Consider the following 12,970-nt stretch of genomic DNA (forward strand, 5'->3'; position numbering starts at 1 on the left):
TATTGGCCTTCCACATCTCACATTCTTTCCCCTCTTCCAAGGCCTTGAGGTCAGGTGCCTTTGGCTTTATTTATTTATTTATTACATTTTTATACCGCCCAATAGCCGAAGCTCTCTGGGCGGTTCTCAAAAATTAAAACCATAGTAAAACAACCAACAGGTTAGAAGCACAAATACAAAATACAGTATAAAAAGCACAACCAGGATAAAAACCACGCAGCAAAATTGATATAAAATTTAAATACCAAGATAAAACAGCAAAAATTCAAATGCTTAAATTCAAAATTCAAGCTTGGCTGCCTCCGTTCTTGCCGGGCACCTAATATATGTGTGTGTCTCTCTCTCTCTTTCTCCCCTCTTGCTCTACCAGCTGGGCAGCTGACAGGTAATTCTTCGGTCGAAATGTACCGCCAGGTGTTGCTAAGCGGCTGCCGCTGTATTGAGCTTGACTGCTGGAAGGGGCGCCCCCAAGACGAGGAACCCTTCATCACGCATGGGTTCACCATGACGACGGAAATCCCCTTCAAGGTACCCTTTATGCTTTCCGGCTCCGTTGGCGGGGTTGGCTCCCGCGAGCACCCGCAACACTCTCCCAAAACTCCAACTGGCCCAAAAGATTGGGACCCCTTCCTTCGGCCCTTATTCCCGCCTTCCTCTGTTGCAGGAAGTCATCGAAGCCATTGCCGAAAGCGCCTTCAAGACCTCGCCCTTCCCCGTTATCCTCTCGTTCGAGAACCACGTCGACTCGTGAGTAGCTGCAGCAGAGCCACCCTTCTGCCAAGCGCTGGGCGATCCGGCTAAGCCTAGGTCATGGATAACCTTTGATTCCTGCCCTATGTTTTGTTTTCCTAGGGCGAAACAGCAGGCCAAGATGGCGGAGTATTGCCGGAGCATTTTTGGGGACGCTCTCCTCATTGATCCCTTCGAAAAATATCCGGTGTGTTCCGGGAATGAGACCAACAGTGGTGGGTGGGTGGGTGATAACATGTTGAGACTTGGGAATGGGGACAATCCAGACTCAATTAGACTTGTTGGAAGTCCTTGCTCCAAGCAGGCTAGTACGATTTTGTAGGATTACTCGTACGGTTAGGTTGATCTCTTGGGAAAGTCTTCAGGGTGAGTTTTTGTTCCTATAGGACAGGGAATGTTGTTTGGACTCCAGACATTGGCTACCCTGACTAGGGGTCAAGGGACTTGTAGTCCAACATTAGAAGAGTCCCGCATTCCCCACCCCGGCTACAGGAGAACATCCAAGACTCAGCACTGTCTTCTGGGTGGCCTGATCTAGTGGTTTAGTTTCCCACCACTCTGGTGGAGCCTCTGTTTGTAAATCTATTTAGGTACAGGGGGGAGACAGTTGGGAAATTAGTGCCCAGCTACCTGTCACTCATCCTAATGCCTTTCTCCTCATTGGCCAGATACGTTAGAAAGGCAGGAGCAAGCTTCCTTCTTACAGCAATCGGGTAAAATACCTGCACATTCCCCCCCCCCCTTTTTTTATCTTAATGATCTTGATTTTTTTAGAATAGAAAATTCCAGGAAGGAGCCTGGAATATCTCTGTGGTCTCCAGCATCCCCTAGTTTCCCAAGTTCTCTTTGGGGTCTCATCCTGCTAGCATTCTAACACGGCTTCCCCCCCTTCTCTCCGCCTCGCTCTCTCCACCTGCAGCTACAGCCTGGCGTATCCTTGCCAAGTCCCCAGGAGCTGTTGGGCCGGATCCTTGTGAAAAACAAGAAGAGGCGCACGCACGCCAAGGGATCCGAGGGCAGCATACGGAAGCGGCTGCTGGAACAGACCCCCAGCTCCTACAGCGACTCCTCGGGAGTCGGGGAGCCAGGATCTCCTGCTCTAGGTATGTGCGTTGATTCCCGGAGTCCTTACCTCGCAGGCCTCTTTCCTTTTGAAAAGTGTCGCTTTTAGTCTGTAACTGTCAGCGTCTCAGCCCAGGAACCACCTTGACAGCGAACTCACACTACGGTCAGAAAATATATCGTAAAATCATAGAATAGTAGAGTTGGAAGGGGCCTATAAGGCCATCAAGTCCAACCCCCGGCTCATTGCAGGAATCCACCTTAAAGCATCCCTGACAGAGGGTTGTCAAGCTGCCTCTTGAAGGCCTCTAGTGTGGGAGAGCCCACAACCTCCCTAGGTCACTGGTTCCATTGTCGTACTGCTCTAACAGTCAGGAAGTTTTTCCTGATGTCCAGCCGGAATCTGGTTTCCTGTCACTTGAGCCCATTATTCCATGTCAAGCCTCCCAAACGGCATGTATCTTTTAGTATTGCTCTGCTTTTGGCTAGCCAGGAAGTGGGAGAAAAGAGTTTTGCTCTCCGTTGCTGGAGATACTCAAGTATAAGAGCGGACAGCCATCTGTCAGGGATGCTTTAAACTGAATATCTGCAGTGAGCAGAGTGTTGTACTGCCTGGCTGAAATGGCCCCTTCCAGCTCTATGATGCTATGAAAGGAAGGTTTTTCCTCTTATAGATATATATTTTTGCTTCCCCTTTTGAAACGGGCTCCCCTTCTCACGTGTGCTTGCATTCCTTCCAATGCTTCCGTCTGTCCTCACAATCACTTTCCCCTCTTCCCCCTGCAAACAGGTTCTCCTTTGGCAGAACAGGCTGAGATCCTTTCTCCAGTCGTGACCAACGGCGAGATCAAATCCGACAGAATTGCAAAGCTCGTTGAACCCCGCAAATCTATCGGTGAGTTTGCCCGGGAGCGAGGAGAAAGCTGTTCTCACGACTGTCAGAAATCTGAGGGGATTGTTGAGTTAACGTTGGAGAACATTTCACATACTTAATGGAGGATCTCTTACTTTGAGGTCGTATGACTGATGCCTCAGCCTGTATCTACACTCCCAACGTAATGGCATGGAACAGAGTATTCATAAAACGTGGTTTATGAAGCTGGGAACACACGTTGGGTCCTGGTGCAGACGGACCTCAGAAGTCCATCTGCACCAGGCCTTTAAATCACCCAAACTGTTGTGCCTTCTCCCAAAGGATTCTGGGAATTGTAGTTCAGTAGGATCCTACTCTTGGGGGCAAAGTTGTCCCTATTCCAGAGCGTTTCCCAGGAATGGGAATGGCCATTAAACCAGTTTCAAGTTTGAAGTATAGATCCATCTTCCCCAATCGGTGTCCTTCTGGGATTAAGAGTGACTGCCTCCGCCTTCTAACCTTTTCCCCTTCTCCCCTGTGTCCAGACCGTGAAGCTGAGAGCGAAGAGGAGGAGGAACAACAGGACCCCAAAAAGCCCACGACAGATGAGGTGCATGTCGGCGGTGTACCCACAATGCCTCAGGGCTCATGCTCAGTATTCCAAGCAGGCCTTGGGGTGGAAGTTGATGCGACGGCTGTCATAGAAAAGAAAACGTTTCATCGCATTTTGCCACCCCAATCTGGCGCCTTCCAAATATTTTGCTCTACGACTTCCAGCATTCCTGATCATCGGCCATACTGGCTGGGGCTGATGGGAACTGGAGTCCTCCATCTTCCCTACCTTCTCTCCCCTGCCTGTATAAAATTAGCAGGACAGAGAGAGCCCCGGCCCTTCCGACGAGAAATCTTGAATGTATCTTCTTTCGAAACCCAATGCCACCCTGGGCATCTGTAAGGTTTCTTCATATTTTCTGCCAGCAGTTCCAAACGCACAGACTGATGGTTGTGTGCTGTCTCCGGTATTCGAGGCAGTAAGCCTGGGTGCACCAGTTGCTGGGGAGCATGGGCGGGAGGGTGCTGTTGCACCATGTCCTGCTTGTTCATCCCTGGCCGATGGCTGGTTGGCCACTGTGTGAACAGAGTCCTGGACTAGATGGACCCTTGGTCTGATCCAGCATCAGGGCACTTCTGATGTTCTTATATTCGTGCTGCCTCTGTCTAACTTTGCTGTCCCACGCCTGTCGCTTTGCCTTCTTGACGCTCACCTTGCCCCTGCTTCATCCAACAGGGAACCGCAAGCAGCGAGGTCAACGCCACGGAAGAGATGTCCACGTTGGTGAACTACATCGAACCTGTCAAGTTCAAATCCTTCGAGGTGGCCAGCAGTGAGTTAGGGACGTGGCAAAGAGGGTGGGGAGGTTGGCCTAAGCCGGCTATACTTTACGTCAGGTCAGGCTAATTGTCCACCTAGCCTGGTATTGTTTACTTGAGGGCTGCGAAACGTCTTTCGCTCTGAGGGCCCAAATTCCATTTCGGAAAAGCTTTGGGGCGTGGCGAAAGGGGCGTGAAAAGTAGGGTTTCTGTCCTTGAGCTACGGTTCCCTCCCCAGTTCCGTCTGCTTAAGTGTAGGCCCTGAAAATCGAAACCAGTGTAGGGCAGAAAGAGCTACATTTCAAGAGTCACGCTAACGCCCTGTCATTTTACTCCCTCTTCCCAAGAACGCAACAAATCCTACGAAATGTCTTCGTTCGTGGAGACAAAAGGCTTGGAGCAGCTGACCAACAGCCCCACGGAGTTCGTAGGGTATCCTTCCTGGCAGTGTGTGAAGGGATGCAAGAGGGAAAGGAACCATGATACCTTTCGGCTCAGCAAGCCAAGAGGTTTCCTTGCGGCAAACGCCATTTGTGACAATTTAGGGCGCACGTCTATGCATGTTGAGACAAAGAAAAGTCCTACTACTCCCAGCTTTCCTCAGCCAGCCAGTCACTCAACCATTACGCTCACTAGGGCAGGATCTACAGTACTGCTTTTAAACAGTTTATAACAGTAGTGACAATGGTTGAGGCCCAGGACATGTTCCGTATCCCGTTTTCAAACCGTCATGTCCTGCTTGGTGTAAAACTGGTGGCTGTGTGGCTAAAATGGATGCAGAGAGGACCCTGTACGCTATCTTGGGCCCCATGGAAATTAAATAAATAAATGAATGAAACGAAATAAATATGAACAAATAAATTGAGTTGATTACATGTAATTTTTATTACGTTGCTCTACTGCCCAACAGCCAAAGTTCTCTGGGCAGTTCGCAACATTTTTATGATACCGTACATTACGTTATTGTTATTATTATTATTTATATAGCACCATCCATGTACATGGTGCTGTACAGAGTAAAACAATAAAATAGCAAGACCCTGCCGCATAGGCTTACATTCTAATAAAATCATAATAAAACAATAGGAAGGGGAAGAGAATGCACCAAACAGGCACAGGGTAGATTAAAACTAACAGTATAAAAGTCAGATCAAAATCAAGATTTAAAAGCTTTAGAAAAAAGAAAAGTTTTTAGCTGAGCTTTCAAAACTGCGATTGAACTTGTAGTTCGCAAACGTTCTGGAAGAGCGTTCCAGGCGTAAGGGGCAGCGGAAGAAAATGGACGAAGCCGAGCAAGGGAAGTAGAGACGCTTGGGCAGGTGAGAAACATGGCATCAGAGGAGCGAAGAGCACGAGCGGGGCAATAGTGTGAAATGGGAGAGGTTATTGCACATCGTATTATTGGCTGGCAGGGGACGAGGGACCGTGGAATGCAACCTTGTTGAATAATAATAATAATAATGTAATAATAATAATTTTCTTCCCCGCCTCTCCAATTGGATCGAGGCGGGGAACAACAGCAGTCATAAAATACTGATTAAAAACATAGCATACACTGTTAAAAACATCCTAAAAGCATCCTAAAAGTCTTCTGGATAGGCCTGCTGAATGCTGGCAACAGATTGTGAGTGCTGACAGCCACGTCCCGCGGACGTGCGCCGCTCCCGCGTGTGTTGGCAGAGCCGTGGGGTCCTCGTTCCCGTTGTTACCTTGACAGACACACTCCTCGCTCAGATACAACAAGAATCAGCTGAGCCGGATATACCCCAAAGGGACCCGAGTGGATTCCTCCAACTACATGCCTCAGGTCTTTTGGAATGCTGGCTGCCAGATGGTGGCCCTCAACTTCCAGTCTCTTGGTGAGTCGCCAAGTTTCTCGTTACCTCTTGGCTAACAATGAGGGCTAGAAACTTATTTCGTGTATGCACAGAGCGAGAGAAGGGAACAATCCTTCCATCCTCCCTCGCTCTCTCTCTCTCTCCCCCCCCCCCCCCACACACATATGGGATGGAAGGAATGTTTCTCCCCTCTCTCTGTGTGTTTATGAAACAAGTTGCTAGTCCTCAATGTTTTGTATGTTTGTGTCACTGACCTGCCCGGTCACTGAGGTCATCCGAGGGCCTGCTCCTGGTGGTTCCACATAGAACCATCCTCCGATTGGAATCCACCAGGGGAAGAGCCTTCAGCGTGGTGGCCCCCCTCCTGTGGAATTCCCTGCCTCTGGAGATCAGGCAGGCTCCAACCTTGTACTCCTTTCGGCGCCTCCTGAAAACATCTTTATTCCAAGAAGCCTTTCTTTAACACGCAGCCTTGGATTCCTGTTATTGCTTCTTTTAATTTTTTTTTAACTGTTTTATTCTGCTTTTATTTTCATTTTACCTTGTACACCGCTCTGAAATTTTTCAATGGGGAGCGCTATATAAATATTCTAAATAAATAAATAATACATATGCATATACAGAGGATCATAGAAGAGTTGGAAGGTACCTATTAGGCCATCGAGTCCAACGCAGGAATCCACCCTAAAGCAGCCCTGACAGATGGTTGTCCAGCTGCCTCTTGAAGGCCTCTAGCGTGGGAGAGCCCACAACCTCCCTAGGTAACTGATTCCATTGTCGTACTGCTCTAACTGTCAGGGAGTTTTTCCTGATGTCCAGCCGGAATCTGGCTTCCTGTCACTTCAGCCCGTCATTCCGTGTCCTGCACTCTGGGATGATGACTGGCAACCTAGATAGACAAACTAACAACAGAGTAATTTCAAAATATATTTAGAACCCCGGCTCACCAGAAAGGGGAACCTCCAGCCAGCCGGCCTACTCCAGCCCACGGAGGTTTCCCATCCGGCCGGCCTGCGGTGCCTTCAGGGCCTGCTGGGTTGCCAACGAAGGCTAACAGGATGCGCGTCGGGACCTAGACGCGGTGCCCTCTGGGCTCCTTTCCTGCCAAACGAAGAAAGCAGTGACCTCCCCGCAGGTGGCTGGCTGGCTTTGGGACCAGAGTCCGCCCTTTGCGAGGGTGGGAGGGGAGGGGACGTGACAGCTATCGCCGCTTCCCACTTTCCCGGTCCGCCAACCCGTGTGCCGCTCTCTCCGCTCGCCCAGATCTGCCGATGCAGCTGAACCTGGGCATCTTTGAGTACAACCGCCGGAGCGGCTACCTTCTCAAGCCGGAGTTCATGCGGCGCCTGGACAAGCTCTTCGACCCCTTCACCGAAGACATTATCGACGGCATCGTGGCCAACACCGTCAAAGTGAAGGTTCGAGGAAACGTCGGCGTCTGTTGCTTTCTGGGACGTTGGCCGTTTTTATTACCGCGTCTGTTTTTGTTCTATTTTCCCGTGGACGAAACGGCTTATATAAGTAACACTGAGGGAATCGGGGCTTAAACAGTGATAATTCAAACCATACAACCCCCCAACCCCACCCCCAATACAAGAATTAAGATTTTAACTGCCATCTCTGTTGCTTTCCCATCCCCAGATAATTTCGGGGCAATTCCTGTCGGACAAGCGGGTCGGCATCTACGTCGAAGTGGACATGTTCGGGCTGCCCGTTGACACCAAGCGCAAATTCCGGACGCGGACCTCGCAGGGCAATTCTTTCAACCCGGTGTGGGACGAAGACCCTTTTGTGTTCCACAAGGTGAGCCTCAAGGAGTGGAAACGGTTTCCGGTGCACGGCCTCGGCTCTTGAAAGACCAGGAGCTCTAAGAAATCGCTTCTTAAACTTCGAAAGCATTGTAGATGTGGTTTCTAGATTCACGAAAACGGAGTCTCTCTGACCACGTGCTGGGCGCGTCTCCTTGCCATCGTTATCCGCATTGTTGAATGACTTAAACCTTGTCCTCCGCCATTCCCCAGGGAACCCTGGGAATAGTAGTTCTGTGCGAGGCAGCTCGAGCTGTCTATCCAGGTTCTCAGCACCCTCACCAAACTACATTTCCCAAGGTTCTTTGTGGCCACTGTCTTGCATTTGTCAAGTAGAGTGACAGAATGCATTAACAAGCTAAGCAATGGGATGAGGCCCAGTTTTGTCCTTTTTGCAGTTGGCATGATCAATAAGGTCAGTAATAGGCAGTGTAGTGTAGTGGTTTGAGTAGGGTGACCCTATGTAAACCGCCCAGAGAGCTTCGGCTATTGGGCGGTATAGAAATGCAATAAATAAATAAATATGGAAAGGAGGACAGGGCTCCTGTGTCTTTAACAGTTGCATAGAAAAGGGGGATTTCAGCAGGAGTAATTTGCATGCCTGCAGCACCTGGTGAAATCCCCTCTTCATCACAACAGTTAAAGCTGCAGCTTTAACTGTTGTGATGAAGAGGGGATTTCACCAGGTGCTGCAGGCATGCAAATAACATCATAAGATCTGCGCAGAAGGGCTGTTGCACGGTTCATCTTCCCGCCTCCCCAAACGACGGACCCTTCGTTTCTGTCCCCTCAGGTGGTGCTACCCACGCTTGCTTCGCTGCGTATAGCCGTCTTTGAAGAGGGAGGGAAATTTGTCGGGCACCGAATACTCCCCGTCTCTGCCATCTGCTCAGGTGAGCCGTGCCCCATCTGTCTCCTTTTCCCCTTGCGCAAATGTAGCCCGGTCTGGGCCGCTTTCACGGGTCAGCTCTGTCCCATGATGCACTGCGGGAAGGAGTCTCCTTATAATACCACGACAATCAAGGCCTGCCCAAAACGGGGTGTTTTTCCTTCAGGGGGTCCATTCGTGACTATTGGCCGTGCTTGCTGGTGTTGATGGGAGCTGTAGTTCAAAACCTCTGGAGGACGTCGGGTTGACGAAGAGCAGATGCGTGGGATTATATAGTTAAGGGTTGATGTGAGCCCCTGAGATTCAGAGGGCTGCGGCAAAGGAGAGGGCCTCCTCAGTGGTGGCTCAGTGGTCTTACGAATTCGCAGCCACGCAGAGGGGTCGTGGGTGGGGTAACCTTAAACGGTGGGGCCAAAAGGCCGTGCAATGCAAAGAGCGGCAACGGGCCCGTGGCGTTTCTACAGAGAGCCAAATCATGCCAGATAAGAACAGCGGCTGAGATAATCGCTACACTTTGCTGCACTGATCTATCGCAGGAAGTAAAGCCTCCTTATCTTGTGTGCATTTGCGCTTTGCATACAAATACCCGAGACCCCGCGACTTGCCTTTCATGGCCTTTGGGCCCCACTGTTTACTGTATTTCCCCCCCCCCTTCTTTGTACCTGCGCGTGTGCGCGCTCGGTATATAATTTGCCAAGTAAGGGAAAACGATTATCAGTGTAGGAGTCTGTTTATTCCGGTTCAGAATATTTGTTCATTTAGCCCAGAACTGTTCATTCCAACCTGGCGCCCGCCAGCCGTTTTGGACTACAACGCTAGAATTCCTGACCATCGGCCACGCAGGCTGGGGTTGATGGGAGTTGGAGTCCAAAACATTTGAAGGACACCAGGCTGAGGATATAGGGTGAAGCTCTAGGGTTGCAGGCAGAGTGTGCTAGTGCCCTACTGATCCATTTTACTGCTGATGCTACCGGTTGATTCTGTGAATCTGCATGCACACAATCCCTTAACATTTGGATACAACGGCTTTTCTAATCCCTCCTTTCCCAGAATGTCCAACTGTATATTAACACTTCTGTGTGTCTTCCCCCCCCCCTTTCCGCTGCACAGGGTACCACTACATCTGTCTCCGTAGCGAGAGCAACCAGCCCCTCTGTCTACCGGCACTGCTGGTCTACACAGAAGCCTACGACTATATCCCGGACGATCACCAAAGTAAATGGCGGCTTGGGAGGCAAGGGGAGACGGTTCCTGGAAAGGTGTAGACTCTTGTGGATGGGGGACGTTGTCGGGCGGCAATTTCAGGTGTTGTGGGGTGGCAATTTCAGGTGTTGTCGGGTGGCAATTTCAGGTGTTGTCAGGCGGCAATGTGTTGTGGGGCGGCAATTTCAGGTGTTGTCGGGTGGCAATTTCAGGTGTTGTCGGGTGGCAATTTCAGGTGTCGGGCGGCAATGTGTTGTGGGGCGGCAATTTCAGGTCTGGGGCGGCAGTTTCAGGTGTTGTGGGGTGGCAATTTCAGGTGTTGTGGGGTGGCAATTTCAGGTGTTGGGGGGTGGCAATTTCAGGCATTGTGGGGCGGCAATTTCAGGCGCTCGAGGCACCAGAGTTCTCTGCACGCCTCCCCTGTCCCCCTCCGAAATAACCTTCACAACAACCCAGTGAGGTAGGCCAGGCAGAGAATACAAATACGAACTTCCTGGCTGAGTGGGGATTTGAACTTGGGGTCAGATCCTACTTAGAGTAGACCTGTTGAAGAAACTAATTCCTGCTACCAGACTGGTGCTTGAGCCAAGTTTTTCCCCAAGCTGGGTGCCCTCTACATGGTTTGGTCTACAGCAACCAGGATTCCTGACCGTTGGTCAGGCTGTCCGGGGCTGATGGAAGTCAAACACCAAAATGTCTGGGGGGCACCAGGTTGGGGGTGCTCTAACCACTACCTGCTCTAACCACTACCTGCAGAGAACGGACTGCTTTGGGCCTGAAGACTGACGGGTGCTCTTTTTCTCCTTTCCTCCCCAGATTACGCAGAGGCCTTGATTAACCCCATCAAACACGTCAGCTTAATGGACCAGCGAGCCAAGCAGCTGGCAGCTCTGATAGGCGAGAGTGAGGTGAGGGCAGCTGGAGGGTAGTCGTGCACAGGGAGGAAGGGGGCAGCCTGGGAGGGGACCTGCAGGGAAGAGTGGAAGGAAAGCCACGGGCCGGGTGGAGACGGTCTCCCATAAACATCCCCAACTCTCTGGCGTTGCCTGCAGGAGAATGCGGAGAAGCCGCAGGAGACGCTGTCAAGAAGCTCGTCCAATGCGGCCGCCGGCCCTGCCGAAGAGACGCACAAGCCCTCGCCCGCCTTGCTCTCCCCGACCCGAAGCCCCAGCATTGTCCCCAGCCAAGGTAAGCCTTTAGGCTTGGCGTTCCGTGTCACCGCGTACCAACCGCTTTCCATCTCGACAGACATTGGAGCTTCTGGCCTTGCCTTCCGGAATGCCGTGGGAGATTTATTTAGGTGTTGGGAACGTGTTTCCCTCGCTCTTCAGCCCCCCCCCACCCCAGCGAGCAGAGATGAATAACGAGCTAGCCTCCTGCCCTCAGGCGTACACGACACAAAAGGAAAAAGGGTTGGGAGGGAGGAGGAAAAATGCAAAACTCAGTTCTTCGTTTCTTGTATGTTATGCATTCATTGTTTCTGCATTCCTGCGCTCACAGGGGTGTGTGTTCCCACCCCTATCCCAGCATGCCAGCCCACCCTTGGAGGAGGTCGGACAACCGGTCCACATAGTCTAGTGCTATCTGTTCCCCCGGGCAGCAGCTGTCCAGGGGGCCGGGCAGAGAAGGCTCATTTCCATCACATGCTGGACTGCAGATGCCAGCGACTCAACCTGGGAGCGTCTGTCTGCAAAGCGGGTGTTTTACCAGTGAGATATGGCCTTCCCCACTTCTTCTTTTGAGTCTTTTTGACTCATTTCCTTCCCTCCTGCATCTTAGAGAGCCACGACAAGTCCCCCCCCTTCCCAAAACAGTAGAAGCCTATTTCTCGGAATGAGGCCTAGCTAGATTGCCATTTCTGCTGCTGTTGTATATACTGCCCGGTGCCCATTGCTGTGCTAGGCAGCCTCCTAGAAATAGGAATCCAAAAATTGGTGTTTTATTGTTAGGATTGTGTGTGTATCTGTATAATTTGTGTAACGTACAAAGTGTTGGTTATCACCTTTAAAGCCCTACATGGTTTGGGTCCAGGCTACCTGCGGGATCACCTTCTCCTGTACAATCCGACGCGTACACTCAGGTCCTCTGGGAAGAATCCACTTCAGCTAGCAAAAACTAGATTAACAACTGTTACCCAAAGGACCTTCTCTTCTGCTGCTCCCAGACTGTGGAATGGCCTGCCGGAGGAGATTCGTCAACTTGACAGCCTTTTAGAATTTGAAAAAGCAATAAAGACTGATCTATTCCGGCAGGGGAATTTTAGAATGTTTTCAGGATGTTTTAATCATGTATGGTGTGTTTTAATTCGTTTTAATGTGTATTTTATCTCATGTTTTTATGCTGTTTGTTTTACACGTTGAATTGTTTTAGGTTTTGTGAACCGCCCAGGGAGCTTTGGCTATTGGGCGGTATAAAAATGCAAATAATAATAATAATAATAATAACAATAATAATAATCCTGCTGCTCCAAATCTTGTCTCGGAGTGGACAAACTCTTTCGAGAATATGTTTCTCCACCTTTCCCTGGTTCCCTCTCGTAGGAATGATTTATTTATTTTTGAAAGGCGGCCTCGTGTCCCTCTCCCCAATTTAACTCCCGATTCCTTATTTTTCTCTCTCTCTCTCCTCCTCCTCTCAACCGTGTAGTGCAGAGGGATGATCTGATCGCCAGCATCCTGGCAGGTAAGCGGGGAGCGGTTCTCGTGCCAGCGCTACTGGCACTGTGGGATGCGCATGGAATGGTCCTATCCAGATCGAAAAGGCCCGGCTCTGAGCTGGGGTGGCGCCGTGGAAGTGCAGAGTTCCGTGCTCTGGGAATCGCTGCTTTCGTGGCCCTAGTGTTTTGTGTTCAAATCAAGTCCCTAGTCCTTATGGCTGTGGAGAGGAATCTGAAAGCATACCAGCAGGGGTCGGGGAACTGGGCGGGGTTTTATGTTACGCTGTAAGCCACTGTGCGCATTTTGGTTTTCCAGAGGTGTCCCCCCAATCTGTGGAGGAGCTGCGGCAGCAGAAGGCCTTCGTGAAGCTTCTGAAGAAACAATACCGTGAGCTGAAAGAGCTCCGGCGGAAACACATGAAGAAGATCTGCAGCCTCAACAAGAAGCAGAACGCCCAGCTAACTCTGGTGGAGAGGACCCGGCTGCGAAGCCGAGAAGGGTGAGGGTTTGTGTGTGTGGCTCCGCAGATGAGGATTCCC

At 50.7% G+C, this 12,970-nt stretch overlaps 1 protein-coding gene across 2 annotated transcripts in view; it reads left to right on the forward strand.

Moving 5' to 3' along the window:
- The window catches only part of PLCB3 (phospholipase C beta 3), a 46,004-nt gene that overhangs the window by 22,823 nt on the left and 10,211 nt on the right, over positions 1 to 12,970 (forward strand). For both annotated transcript variants that reach the window (XM_063146328.1, XM_063146331.1), the window contains exons 11-27: positions 371 to 528; positions 665 to 747; positions 853 to 937; positions 1,670 to 1,853; positions 2,603 to 2,707; positions 3,211 to 3,275; positions 3,954 to 4,050; positions 4,384 to 4,468; positions 5,771 to 5,895; positions 7,138 to 7,292; positions 7,516 to 7,677; positions 8,476 to 8,575; positions 9,682 to 9,786; positions 10,591 to 10,682; positions 10,827 to 10,962; positions 12,421 to 12,456; positions 12,747 to 12,930. In XM_063146328.1, coding sequence (XP_063002398.1) covers positions 371 to 528; positions 665 to 747; positions 853 to 937; positions 1,670 to 1,853; positions 2,603 to 2,707; positions 3,211 to 3,275; positions 3,954 to 4,050; positions 4,384 to 4,468; positions 5,771 to 5,895; positions 7,138 to 7,292; positions 7,516 to 7,677; positions 8,476 to 8,575; positions 9,682 to 9,786; positions 10,591 to 10,682; positions 10,827 to 10,962; positions 12,421 to 12,456; positions 12,747 to 12,930 — 1,957 coding nt within the window. The remainder of the gene's footprint in view (positions 1 to 370; positions 529 to 664; positions 748 to 852; positions 938 to 1,669; positions 1,854 to 2,602; positions 2,708 to 3,210; positions 3,276 to 3,953; positions 4,051 to 4,383; positions 4,469 to 5,770; positions 5,896 to 7,137; positions 7,293 to 7,515; positions 7,678 to 8,475; positions 8,576 to 9,681; positions 9,787 to 10,590; positions 10,683 to 10,826; positions 10,963 to 12,420; positions 12,457 to 12,746; positions 12,931 to 12,970) is intronic.

Source organism: Elgaria multicarinata, chromosome 21 (assembly GCF_023053635.1).
Source record: "Elgaria multicarinata webbii isolate HBS135686 ecotype San Diego chromosome 21, rElgMul1.1.pri, whole genome shotgun sequence".
Classification (NCBI taxonomy): Eukaryota; Metazoa; Chordata; class Lepidosauria; order Squamata; family Anguidae; genus Elgaria; species Elgaria multicarinata.